The sequence below is a fragment of the Prunus avium genome, chromosome 3 (genome assembly GCF_965620075.1).
Source record: "Prunus avium chromosome 3, drPruAviu1.hap1.1, whole genome shotgun sequence".
Taxonomy (NCBI): domain Eukaryota; kingdom Viridiplantae; phylum Streptophyta; class Magnoliopsida; order Rosales; family Rosaceae; genus Prunus; species Prunus avium.
In genome coordinates this window covers 36,883,139-36,897,164 of record NC_142286.1, presented here as the reverse complement: position 1 = coordinate 36,897,164, position 14,026 = coordinate 36,883,139, and the positions used below count along the sequence as shown (strand labels likewise).

The window sequence follows — 14,026 nt, the reverse complement described above, 5'->3', positions numbered from 1 at the left end:
TAACAAGTAACAATCATCAATAATTTCAGGGATCAAACATTTCAACTATAAAAAAGTACATTTACAATTACAATCATTTCTGGTGAATGAATTTGGTGTTCTAAATTATTGAGAATTACACCTAAAGGAGACAATATAGCCAAAAAAACAAATTTTATAAAAAGAACTGTGTTAATAAGTTCAAATTCCTTGCTCGGGGTGAAGATACACTTGCTATAGAAGAAAAAATTGGCACTTCCTACAGCTCAAATAAATTCAATTACCCGAAGAATGATATCACTACTATCTAGTAGAGAAATTACTAAAAGAATTTGAGGACTTCTCCAAAATTTAGTAAGTAAAGCATAAAATAATATCAGGACCAATCGCCCAATCAAAACTAACGACAAAAGCTTCAGTGTCCATAATCCCAATTTTGAATTTACCAGTCTAAAGCCTTCATCAGAAATGCTCAATACCAGCCCACGCCAGAACAAAATTCCTATCATTCCATGCTAAGTGGACCGAAAGAAGAATGACCTCTATTCATCTTTTGCACACAAGCGCTCTGAAAGAACACAAGGAAACAACAATAGAAATCAAATTTCAAATTTTGGGTTTTTGCAAGTATCATGAGAAACCACATAGCAGGACTTTTCAAGTCGGGCAAAAATGAAGAAGAAGAAGCCAAATGGGAGGAATTCATCATTCCTGAATATATAGATTGCGTAAGTGTTCTCCCTTCACAGAGTGTTATATATGACTTTTAAAGAAACTTGGGCCTAGAAGTTGAATCTTAGGTAAGGAAAACATGATGTGAAAGAAAGATCATGAAAAGACCCAAAATATACGATAACGAAGCATAATAGGTAAGAGTCCATACTCAGATATTCGTAAGCCAATATCATTGACGTGCCCCAGGCTGACATGCTGAAAAATCTTGGACCTAGCCCTCTGTAGAAACCTTTCCAGCCATCATCTCTTATCAAGCCTTTAACAACTTCTCTTGCAGTGGGTCTCTTTTCGTGTCCCATCACCTATAGTGCAGCAATAATTATTTATTTAAAAAAAACACATATTAACTTGGTCAAATGAAGATGAGCACGCTACAAGCTAGCAAAGTAACCACATACATTAATTGGTTATGTGAATACCTGTAACCGAGTCTTTATGGTATCCAATGGGGTTGTTATGCAGGATGCTGTTGCACCTGCAACAATTCCTCCAGCAGCTTGAACCAACACTATTTTCCCCACGCCAGGAACATCTTCATCAGAACCACTTCCATGGCCTAAGAAACTGCTTAATGAACCAGAATAATGCAACAGTGAGATATTTTGACAAAAGGGTATGATTCACCTAAACTCCTTCACCTTAGTTCTTTCTCTAAAGGGAATGAAGTCCATTGCCCTTAGAAGTAGTAATTATAGAAGTTCATTGGCTTAATGAACTTTAGACTTCCTATACAACTGGATCGTTTATCTAAGAATAAAGCATAACAGCCAACAAAGTCACAGTACCTGATGATTACTTCCAACAACTCGTACTTCCTAATTTTCCCAACATAACTATCATGTTCCACTAACGCACTCAACTGGAAACCACCTAAAACAACCATCAAACTGATGCATCTCCAAAGTTTTAATGTGTTTGTCATGGCCACAGGGCAAAGAAACTCATATCATTAAATGAAGATTGCTGCTTAAGATAAAAATAGAATGTCCAACAGAAAATCTCAATTACACATTGCTGACACTCATTTAAAAGATCTAAATTTACTGAAACTTACTTGGCCTAGTCTTAGAATAAAAGAGCTCTATCAACACAACTAGAGTCAATAGATAACAGATTACCATGTCTCACCTCCAGATTAAGCGCTGGCTTGAACCATAACTAGCCCACCATACAGCGCTAGATGGAGAGTAAGTCATAACAGAAAGTCCAAACCCTCTATACAATCCCCGGATGCCATCTGACTTTATAACCTTACGAGCAACATCCATCCCCCCGCTGTACTTTGCATGGCCCGAATACCCTTGCACCATCAATCTTTGACTAATCTAAAGAAAACTCAAAAATTAGTTATCTCAAACCCCTAACTACAAAAATGCTCAAACAAGACATGTGATAGAGCCTGTTAAGGTATTTACCACATCAATAGGGACAAACACAGCCTGAGAGAAAAGTGAGGCAGTCATCCCAGCTAGTCCATTAGCCAAAGCTGCCTCTGTAGGCTCAGATAACTTGAAGGGCTCAACCATCTTGAAAGCAGCCACCTTGGTGGTCTCCAAAGCAGTGAGAAATATAATCCTAGCAGGAATTGCACCAGTGATTACTGTGCCAAAACCTCTGTACAAACCAGGAATACCATCTGCTTTCAAAATGCCTCTAACGACAGAAAATGTATCCCTCTCTAGAGCATCTTTGGAAGCAACTTGAAGCCTGGTTTTCACAACAGAAACCGGGTACAGTGCCACTGTGACCCCTGTAAACAAGCCAGCTCCAACGACATAAAATTTAGTCTTATCAAGCCTGCATAAGTAGGGATACAAACTTATGAGTTCAACAGCACAGAATATTCACTAAATTGAGAAAAAAATCCATATTAATCAATCTGTGGGTAGGTTTTAGATTTCCTTTCTAATTCCTTAATCAATCCAACATTTCACAGCATAAAATTTAGTCTTATCAAGCCTGCATAAGTAAAGATACAAACTTAATGAGTTCAACAGAGCACAATATTCACTTAATTGAGAATCAAATCCATATTAATAAATATGGGTAGGTAGGTTTTAGATGTCCTTTCTAATTCCATAATCAATTCAACATTTCCCAGCAATACAGTCAATCAATCTACAGCACCAATTTCTCTACAAAATATAACAGTTATAACCCAAAAGATAACAGATAAAAAGCAAGCAATGGGATTTGTCAATGAATCAAACAAAAAGTGAAAATCGAAACAAAGAACATACTTGTCCCAATTGATTTCGGTGTTGCCAATGGAGTTGGGCGCAGCCATGGGGTCGTCGAAATTGAACACAACAAAGAAAGCCGAATCTTGGGGGCGAGTCAAGAACTCATCTTTCGGAAGCTGAAATGTCCCAAATTTTGGGAAACGGGATCCGTTAAGCAAAACGGTGTTTGGTCGAAGCTGTTAACGCGTGAAAACGAAACAGCAAGAAATGACTTTTCCCGAGTTTTGGAATAATTTTTGGGAGAATTTCGATTGCTTGGAGGTGGCGTGAAGTCAATTCGCTGACTTTTCTGTGTTTCGGCGACTCATGCCCTGCGGTCAGGAGGACATAGTTACAGTGTAGATTTGCAGGGTCATAGAATAAATTTTTATTATATTTTCTTTGGTCAAATTAAATTTTTATTATCATTTAACCTAAATTTTGTATGTGTATTTTTTGGGTCAAATTTTTTAATTTTTATTTATGGTCAGTCAATTTCCTCTTTTGTTTTCAGAAGGGAATGCTTTTGTTGGATTTTTCCACGCATGTTTGTCAAAGTAACAGTACACTTTTTGGCAAAAAATATAAATAACAGTAAACATGAAAAATACAAATGTATGTGTACAATACGAGTATTAAACGTGAAAAATATTAAATTTATGGATAATAACTCTGAAAAAGTAAAAACTTAAAAATGGAGAATAGAGACTTGGGTAACGGCCTAATAGTTATGGATAATGTTCTAAACTACTCTTTTATCGATAAACAAAAATGAGGGAAAAACAATTATTAAAAAGATCACAGTATCTAAAGCATATAGCCGTGCGGCTATACTATTTATAAAAAAGAATTAAAAAAAACAACCCCAGTAAAGCCGTGCGGCTATACTATTTATAAAAAAGAATTAAAAAACAACCCCAGTAAAGCCGTGCAGCTATACTCTTTCTATATATAAAAATAATTCGACGTATAGCCGCGCGGCTATACTATTTAGAAAAAAATATAAATAAATAAAAAGAGGACCCGCTTGTAATTAGTTTCAAGGAATTGCTTGCGTAAATATCCTTACAATGAAAAGTTTCCGTGTGGTGTGGGTCACTATGTTGTAAAGGGTAGAAATAAATTTTAATTGTAAAGGCAACTTTGGAAGTTGGAGCACTTGTAGACAAATTGACTACAACAATGATAATGGGTAAAATGTGTCATCCAGTTTCAGTTTCTACATGCTTCTTCAGATTTTGCGAATAATGTAGACTACTTGCTTGTGGGATTTGTCTATTTTGTGGTTCTATACTTGCTGCATGCATACTATATTCAGATGTATTTGTGAATTCTGATTTATGTGTTGCTGCATATGAATCTTTTGAATATTCAGTTCTTTGGGAATGTGCAAGAGATGTGGTAATCTGAGGATGATAGCATGCTCAAGCTCAAGATGCAAAGGAGTTGGATTAATCAAAGAAGGTGGACTGTTTGGTTTAAATCAAATTCATGACCGCTATGAATCAGTTGGAGGTGGTGATTCGAAAGTAAGATCCATTTCTTGCACCAACTCTAAAACATCTGTTAGAATTTGTTGAAGTCATCTAAATTAAAATTTTCTTCAGCTAGTTAATCAATGTCACTTGCTCAGTCACACTACTTGTTTGGTTTGGTCCAATTATATAGGGGAGGGAAGTTTATGAACCAACTTTAGACAGTAGACAGTAGAGATATAGTTTCCATCATATATACATTCCAAAATCTTTTTTATATTTTGATATCGTGGTTCATACTACTTCTGCAATCTACCCATTACCCGCTCTCTAGCCAGATTAATGCCCCAATTGAACCGTATTCATCCTTGGTAAATCTGATGTAATGCTTATGGTCTTGCAAACCCAGAACACATAGGTTTGAAAGTCAAGAAGTCTAAAACCTTCTGATAGATTTCCATGGTATGGAGCCTGGGGTGGGTGGCTCTGTCGTTGAGGGAGGTGGTTACTGGGTATATTTTTTCTTTCAAGTTTTTTTATATTTTTTTAAGATAAAAATTAGGGCTAAATTCAGCTGTAACGAGGCAAATTTTAAATGGAAGTATCATCAGCTGACGTGGGGATACAGTGCCATTCTATAATTTCTTTGTGATTTGCATGCTAATTGATGATGATTTTTTACTTTAAAAAATAAAATTGTTGTATGTCACGGTGTAAGTTTGTGTTAGATTATGTGAGAGCCTCAGTTTAAGTTTTGTATAGGGCAGCCAAAATCTCAAGGCCGGCCCTGGCAGGTACTGACGGTCTACAATACTCCAAGACACGACCCCCAATACATAGGCTCAAGGTCCGCTATGTGCACATTCATAGTCGGATATAGGTCGCTAAGTCACAGAACCATTGCCCAAAAATAATAATCAAAAGTATAGAAAGTATGAAGGTAGAAGAAGAGAAAAATAGATTGTGGCGTATCGTATTGTGGTATTTAGTAGTATCTCAAATATGAAGGAGGAGTGACCTTTTATAGCAAACATACATGTAACGGGGATAACACTGTTTTGCTATCCCCGGCCAATAACACAATGATACGTGGAAAAGTCATCCTACGTGTCATCACATTATTGGCCGGGGATAGCAAAAAGTACCATCCCCGTTACATGAGAGTTTCTCTCCTTTTATAGGCATCCAAGAAGATGTAACCTCCACTACATTAAACTAGAACATTAAAACATTCAATATAGAAATAAAACCTAAAAATTGAATATTTATAACCCCACAATAAATAAAATAAAACAACCAAAATAATTAAACAAATCAAAACAGTAAATTGTTTAAAACCTTTTTTAAAATTCCAACATTAGCAATATGAAATACTGCTACTCTTTCTTATTAAGAAAACCTAAGAGACAAGGGAGAAAGAGAGAGCTTAGTTAATCGATTATAATTTTAACAAAGCAAAGCAATTGTCAATGTTTTTGTTGAGAGTATCCCACAGAACAACAATATAGAAGGGATGAGATGAGGATATCCCACTGAATAACAGATCGAAACATGTATACCAGATGGCAGATATGAAAATTGGAAAATGTGTTGTTCATCCCAGAATCCTAGTTGGAAATGTGCCGTGTTTATATTGACCAAAACGTACCAACACTCTCCCACTATTGTGCGCGGCAGAAGCGGATTTCACAAGATGACTGAATATGAAACATGTCAATTAAAAACAAATATGCAAATATAGAAACCCAATAACCAAAAATGTAATTAACTCTATTTTAAATTGGATTAATTTCAGTAACATTTTGGTATCTTAGAGTTGTACCCTGTTTGTCCATGAAATCATATATTTTTACATTAATAAGTACTGGTCACACTAGCTAGACTGAATCAAATTATTTAAATTGTTTTGTAATGTTAATTTAAAACAATTCGTATCATTTTGACAAATGAAGCAACGTATTAAACGGTAAATCTTCACTCTTCCAATGATTGAAAAAAACACAATGAAAAGAAAAACGATTCATATTCAGAAATTAATACGTCCATGAGAATGCACTAAATATAATAGAATATTATTACTCAGATCAAAATTGATCTTCTTTATTAGTACTACAAGCAGAGAGCTGAAGTGTTTTTGAATTTGAGCAAGTTACAAGCTCATCAATCATTGATGTCTTTTCAGCAAGAACAAAGACAAGCTCCGCCCACACAATTATTGCAGTTAGGAGGATTACAACCAAAGCACTGGCTACTAGATTCACATTCTAGATGATAGACTTCCGACGACGGGGAAGGGGATGAAACCTTCTTCGCATGTTCAAATTTCCCATTTTTAACTCCATCTCGCAAACCTGAATATATGTATATCCAACAATTAATTTGAAGACCGACAACAATATAATATAGTATGCACATTACCAAGATATTTATAAAAGGGATGAGATGAGGATATGCTTACCATGTGCCACAACAAGGAGGAGAAGCAAGCACACTGTTATGGAGGAAGCCTTCACCATTTTTCTAAGTAGAAGTAATTGGTTTCTAATTTAGTACTGAAATTCTCCTCTCTTAGATTAGTGGTGGTATTGGTTGTGAGTCTACAGGTCAATATTTATAGGGGTTTTATATTCATTATATTAATGATCATATCTGTGTCATTCTCTAAATAGCATAATAGTGATTCTCTAACCGTTTGTGCGTATATGCAATTTTTTTTATGGCCACAAATTGTTTTTTTTTTTTCTTCTTTGTCGAGCTGATTTTGTACATGATGACATTAAATTTTCCGTTTTCATTGAAAAATTTTCCGTTTTCATTGAAAAATTTTCCTTTTTTATTGAAAAATTTCCTTCTAATCATAATTCACTATTATTGTAACCGTTGGACATTCCTTTTTCCAATCTTTTTTTCCTCTCATTAAAAAAAAAGTACTAAAATGCACAATCAACAACAAATCCAAATGCTTATGAGTATTTTGATTCATATAAGGATCAACAAATATTTGCGGAAAATGTGCCTATGTGCCTATATATACACGTGAACGCTAATATGCATTTCCTAAAATATGTTTGAAAATATAAGGATGTGTGGCTTTCGGGTCGAGCCTAGTGTAGTGGTATGGTCTTGCAGATTAGTGGTCTTACATTCGAACCTCCGTGACCCCTTGGCAATATGCGTGTAAGAAAACACAATGATTCTATACTCTTTAAATATATTATGTTTTAACTATTATTTAATATAAAACAAAATCTACAAAATAATTTAAATTAATTAATTACTATTTATTCAGTCATTTATGAAATCAGTAACATATTTAAATATTCACTAAAAAATAATAACTAAAACATAATTACTAATTAAAATAATTCAAAAAGGCTAAGATATTATTTAATTACATATATTAAATTAAAGAAGTTGGATGAAAAAACAAAAGTAAAGAAATTAATTTTATTTTTTTGAAATTAAAACAAAAAGACACAAACACTTCCTGACGAAATTTCGTCGGCACATGTCTATGTAGGCAAATATTTGCCGGATTAAACCTCTCTCGATGATAGCAAACTTCACCGAGATAAACATGTCTAGACGCAATTTCGTTGGAGAATTTTTTTTAAAATATATATATATATATACTTAGTATGTTTAGGTTAATTAAATTTTTTTCAATTTTATTTTTAGTGATTAAATAATATCTTTGACTTATTTAATTAGTTAAATTAGTAATTATATTTTAATTATCATTTCTTTAGCGAATAATTAGTATTAAATATTTTAATTAACTTCATGAATTATATTACTTAATAAATAGCAATTAAATTTTTCTATTTTTTCCTTTAATAAAATATATAAATACTAATAATTCACTAAGTAAATAATAAATAAAACATAACTACTAATTAAAGTAATTAAAAAAGAGAAATTCATATTATGCTACTCAAAGGGTACAGCTGTGCTACTATACTTATAAAATATTCTATTTGTGGGGTATAGCCGCGCGGCTATACTTTTAACATATTCTATTTATCGAGTATTGCCGCGTGGCTATACTTTTAAATATTAGATTTTTGGAGTATAGCCGCTTCGCTATACATTTAAAATATTATATTATGGCGTATGGCTACGCAGCTATACATTTAAAATATTATATTTATTGAGTATAGCCGCTCAACTAGACCTTTAAAATATTCTATTTATGGAGTATGGCCGCGCGGCTATAAATACATTTCCACCTTGCACCAACAATAAAAATATGGACTAAATAAATTGATTTAGTGTGACGTAAAATCATGTGCGATAAATCTTCTAAATTTAAAATAAACAGAGAGGGAGGGTGCGACAGAGGGGGACAACGATAGAGGTGGAGGTTGTGGCACAGTTATTTTTTTCTCTTTTATTTTTCTTTTGAAGGGTAAAATTGGAACCCAATGTATAGTTAGAAAAACAATTTAACGATTTTTTTAATTATAAAAGACATATGGCAATATCTGAGTGGAAGTATCACCAGCTAACATGGTGATACCATACCATTCCGTAATTTCTCCATAAAAAATATTAAAATGCAAAATCAACGACAAATCCAAATGCTTAAGGATTAACAAATATTTGCGTTATATGCAATTATATTAGCTTAAGGTTGCAATGCTATTACTTTTAGGATCCCAAACCTCTGCATTTAGCATCCATTCATTTACACACATTTACACGTGGACGCTAATTCGCATTCACAACATATGTTTGAAATATGGACGTGTCAATTTGTCAAATACTAGAATTAGGCAACACTACAGTGCGCGTTTTGTATCTTCTTCTTCTTTTTATTTTTCAACCTTTCCTGGTTTTCAAAAGCTTTACCCGTCCAAGCCCTAGCTAGTCCATGATGAATCTTTTAACTCTCTCAATGATAGAAATCGTAGAACAAAAAGAAATACTATATTCAGTAATTAAATCTCCCGGATTGGATGGGTCTGCCCGTTGTTTCTTTGTTTCTCAAATGGCGGTGCAAAGGGGTATTTCTTATGTTTTGCCTTTTATGTTAAATCTCCACCGCCCATGACATCTAACTGTTCCAACACTACTAGAAAAACGCTCAACAGGGACCCTTTTATTGGAGACTAAAATAAAAACAGTCTCAATAGAATGCTATTAGGGACTGATAATAGAAATGGGTGCATTTTTGCTCACCACCCTTAACCATGGTGTACCCTCACCACCCCTCCTAAAAATTGACACATGTCTAAAAATTGACACATGTTAAAAATATATGATTTTATGGACAAACATGCGTTAAGGGTACAATTCTAAGATACCAAAATGTAATTGAAATTAATTCAATTTAAAATAGAGTTAATTACATTTTTGATTACTGGGGTTTCTATATTTGCATATTTGTTTTTGGTGATTGACATGTTTCATATTTGGTCATCTTGTGAAATCCGCTTCCACCGCACACAATAGTGGGGGAGTGTTGGTACGTTTTGGTCAATAAACGTGGCACATTTCCAACTCTCCCATTGTTGGGATTCTAGGATGAACAACACATTTTCTAACTGTTGGATTTTTCATATCTGTTATGCATGTTTCGATTTGTTGTGGATATCCTCATCTCATCCCTTTTATAAATATCTTGGTAATGTATGCATACTATATTGTTGTTTTGTGGGATAATCTCAACAAAAACATTAACAATTGCTTTGATTTGTTAAAATTATAATCGATTAACAAGCTCTCTCTTTCTCCCTTGTCTCTCAGGTTTTCTTAATAAGAAAGAGTAGCAGTATTTCATATTGCTAATGTTGGAATTTTAAAAAGGTTTTAAAAAATTTACCGTTTTGATTTGTTTAATTATTTTGGTTGTTTTATTTTATTTATTGTGGGGTTATAAATATTTAATTTTCAGGTTTTATTTCTATACTGAATGTTTTAATGTTCTAGTTTAATGTAGTGGAGGTTACATCTTCTTGGATGCCTATAAAAGGCCACTCCTCCTTCACATTTGAGATACCACTAAAATACCACAATACGATACGCCACAATATGTTTTTCTCTTCTTCTACCTTCATACTTTCTATACTTTTGATTATTATTTTTGGGCAATGGTTCTATGACTTGGAGACCTATATCCGGCTGCGAACGTGCTCATAGCGGACCTTGAGCCTGTGTATTGGAGGTCGTGTCTTAGAGTATTGTAGACCGTTAGTACCTGCCAGGGCCGGTCTTAAGATTTTGGGGGCCCTGTGCGAAACTTAAATTAAGGCTCTCACATAATCTAATACAAACTTACACTGTGGCATACAACAATTTTATTTTTTAAAGTAAAAAATAATCATCAATTAGCATGTGTTTGGGCCCAAATTTAGCACGCCAAAAACAAAAGCCCACACCATCTCCTAGGCCGCTTGTATCAGACGACCTCAAGCCCATCAGCACGACCCAGCCTATTAAATGAGTGGACAGGCCAAAAACACGGCCCAAAACATTAAAGGGCTTGTGAACAATAGGAATCAGAAAAAACTTGGGCCTCGAAGAAATCCAAAGTTAGGCTCAAAAGCAAACTAGACTCAAGCTGGCCTTCAAAACGGAACAGCCCCACGTGATCCCTGACTTGGAGGAGTCAATAATTTCGGCTGAAAACTGGAAATAGAACAGGAGCAGGTATGAAAGAAGAAAAAATCTAAAGTAGCTTGCTGCCAGAAGATTAGAACCCGCTTAGTTTATCTAAAAGATATTCTGATATTTTGGAGGAATACCATTTTCGAGGATAAGCAGACTCTGTTTTTATAAAAAGAGAGATAAGCGGGAAACATGAAACTGTCCAAAAGCTGAGAGCCAGCCATCTCCAAGACTCCAGACCCTTTGCAGAAGCAGGTGGAATGGAAGAACAGGCAGGGCACTCCATCAAAAATACAGAAGTGGTCACCTCAGGAACTAATCGTTGAGTGCTTACTCGCAAGAAAATGGATAGAACCCCTGTTTATTTCATTTTAAAAATTAAAAGATCTTTTGATTACTTGCCGCCCATTCCCGGAGGAACACTTCCTATATATACAAGAGAGGGTGAATAGAGCAAAGGCACAATCAATCAACCAAAACTCAGTCAAAAGACAAACACTCAAATGATCACTTGATCACAAAATCCTAAACAAGTTCCAACAGACTTCGAGCCTGAAATATTCAAAAGCTTGCCAACAAGCTTGCAGAATCATCCTGTCTTCTCCCAGCAAAGACAAGTTTAAATCGCTACCTCTGGTTTGAATCCCAGTTCACTAGTCAACAATAACGAGATTTCTCTCGTTACAAATTTGGTTTAGTACAAGCCAAGCTAAGCAGAGTTTCGAGTTTTCTCAAATATGAAAAACTCAACAAATTTGTGAAGAGCCCTGACTAAGCAGCACAGGTATTACAGCCCACTTCCAGCTCGAGTCCAGCCACTTCTGCCCCTTTCAGACTGGAGAAGTCCCAGTTCTGCCCATCCAAAAACCTTCCAGGGTTCGAAATAGATTAAAGCTCTGCCAAACTCAAGCTTTGGTATCGATTTACAGCTGAAGCCTAACAGTTGAAGTTGTTAAAAGTCCAGTCCAGCACAGGCGTATCTAGTCCAGCCCAGAACAGAGGCAACTATCCAGACAGAAATGGAAGCGCAGCCCTCTCCTTGTCCTTGTATAGTCAGTTTTTCCCTTTTTGAGTCTTGTAAAAGGGAGTTCTGCCTGAAATTGGTTCAATCTGTCATCTTTCATTCTGGCCAGAACTGCCGGTTTTTATACTGAGATAAATTGTAAAAGTCCTTACCAGTCTAAGGCATAGAAAAGAACTTACTTGGGAGATATTCCTCACCCAAATTCACAATCGTTTGGTAAAAATTAATAACTTGGGGCGCAAGTTATTTTACCATAAGTCTGTTAGGGTTGAAAAATTGCTAACAGTGGCACGCTCAACACATAAAGAAAGTTAATTCACAGACCAAAACATGGTCTTTGAATTAATGAGGAACTTTGCCCTGTCATCTCAGGAAGTAAATTAAAACGGGTGAACAGCATGCAAATCACAAATCAAATTTATAAAAAATTTGACGTTTCAATTCAAGAAACTTAAATACCAGTATGTTCAGCATAAAGACTTGTATATATATATATAAACTATCAAATATATATGAACTATATGCAGTGCTCGTTATCTTTCATTATATAATCAATCAACGTGATGAGACAGGCGGGCCTCGAACCCACACTCGTCCTCGTGTAAATGTCCTACATGGGCTATATATAATAATATACGTTAAAAAAATTTGGGGGTCCTGTGCGGTGGCACCACTTGCACACTCTCGGGGCCACCTCTACCTACACGTAGGGAGGCGGCAAAGGTTTTAGGATAGCACCATACCAAGCTTGCTTTCTTAATCTTAATTTATTTTTTTATGTGTTTCTTTAGTTTTACTTTACCTTAAAAAGCTTTCTATTTTATTCTATATATTATTTATAACATAAATATTTTTGCATATGGCTTTACAGAAAAAAATAAAAACTATAATTTTTATAACAGCTAACTCCTCCATGTTCTGTTTCCATGCAGTGTAATCAAAATTGGTACATAGTTTTGTTGTGCTAGTTTCCTACTCTCTTTTGCAGTTGTTACGTTTACTTTTGGGATATTTCTTTCCCTCTTTCTAGGAAAGAATGGCAAATTTAAACATGGGTTCTTTGTGCCTTGTATTTTGTAAAGTAAAATACATTATATTTATACGTGCATATTGCTATATAGTAATCAATAATGCTCTAAAATACTCTTATCGATAAAAAATAATATGAATTTCTCTTTTTTAATTACTTTAATTAGTAGTTATGTTTTATTATTATTTACTTAGTGAATATTTAGTATTTAAATATTTAAATATATTTTATTTTTAATCAATAATATGTGAGCATTTTGTGAATAATACTTGAATTTTGTGTGTATTATTGAAAATTTGTAAAAAACAAGTGCATTATACATGAAAAATACATACGTGCGTGTACAATATGAGTATTAAACGTGAAAATGCTAAATTCTTTATACGGGTAATAACTCTGGAAAAGTAAAAACTCGAAATGGGACAATAGAGACTTGAATAATGGGCTAATAGTAATGGATAATGCTCTAAACTACTCTTATCAATAAACAAAATTCTGGGAAAATCAATTATAAAAAAAAGATCACAGTATGTAAAGAGTATAGCCGCCTGGCTATACTATTTTTAAAAAAGTATTTAAAAAAACCGACCCCAGTAACACCGTGCGGCTATACTCTTTTATATAAGAAAATAATTCGGCGTTTAGCTACGCGGCTATACTATTTATAAAAAAAAAATTTGTGAAACGAGTATAGCCGTTCGGCTATACGCTATAAATAGAATATTTCAAACGCATAGCCGCTAGGCTATACTCTATAAATAGATTTTTTTTTAACAGTATAGCCGAGCGGCCTTCAATTAGTAGTTATGTTTTAATTATTATTTATTTAGTAAATAATCAGTATTTAAATATTTAAATATATTTTATTTTTAATCAATATGATGTTAACAATACGTTAATTTTGTGTATATTATTGAAAATTTTGTTAAAAATAAATGTATTAAACATGAAA

The 14,026-nt window shown here is 34.1% G+C and overlaps 1 protein-coding gene across 1 annotated transcript; it reads right to left on the bottom strand.

The window, feature by feature from the left end:
- Positions 1-136: 136 nt before the first annotated feature.
- LOC110759042 (Mitochondrial substrate carrier family protein) lies at positions 137-3,308 on the bottom strand. Its single transcript, XM_021961066.2, has 6 exons — positions 2,955-3,308; positions 2,130-2,511; positions 1,843-2,039; positions 1,134-1,278; positions 863-1,016; positions 137-547 (listed from the first exon to the last, which is right to left on the bottom strand). The coding sequence occupies exons 1-6, from the start codon at positions 2,999-3,001 to the stop codon at positions 522-524; spliced, it is 951 nt and encodes a 316-aa protein (XP_021816758.2). The 5' UTR covers positions 3,002-3,308; the 3' UTR covers positions 137-521.
- Between the last annotated feature and the right edge of the window lie 10,718 nt (positions 3,309-14,026).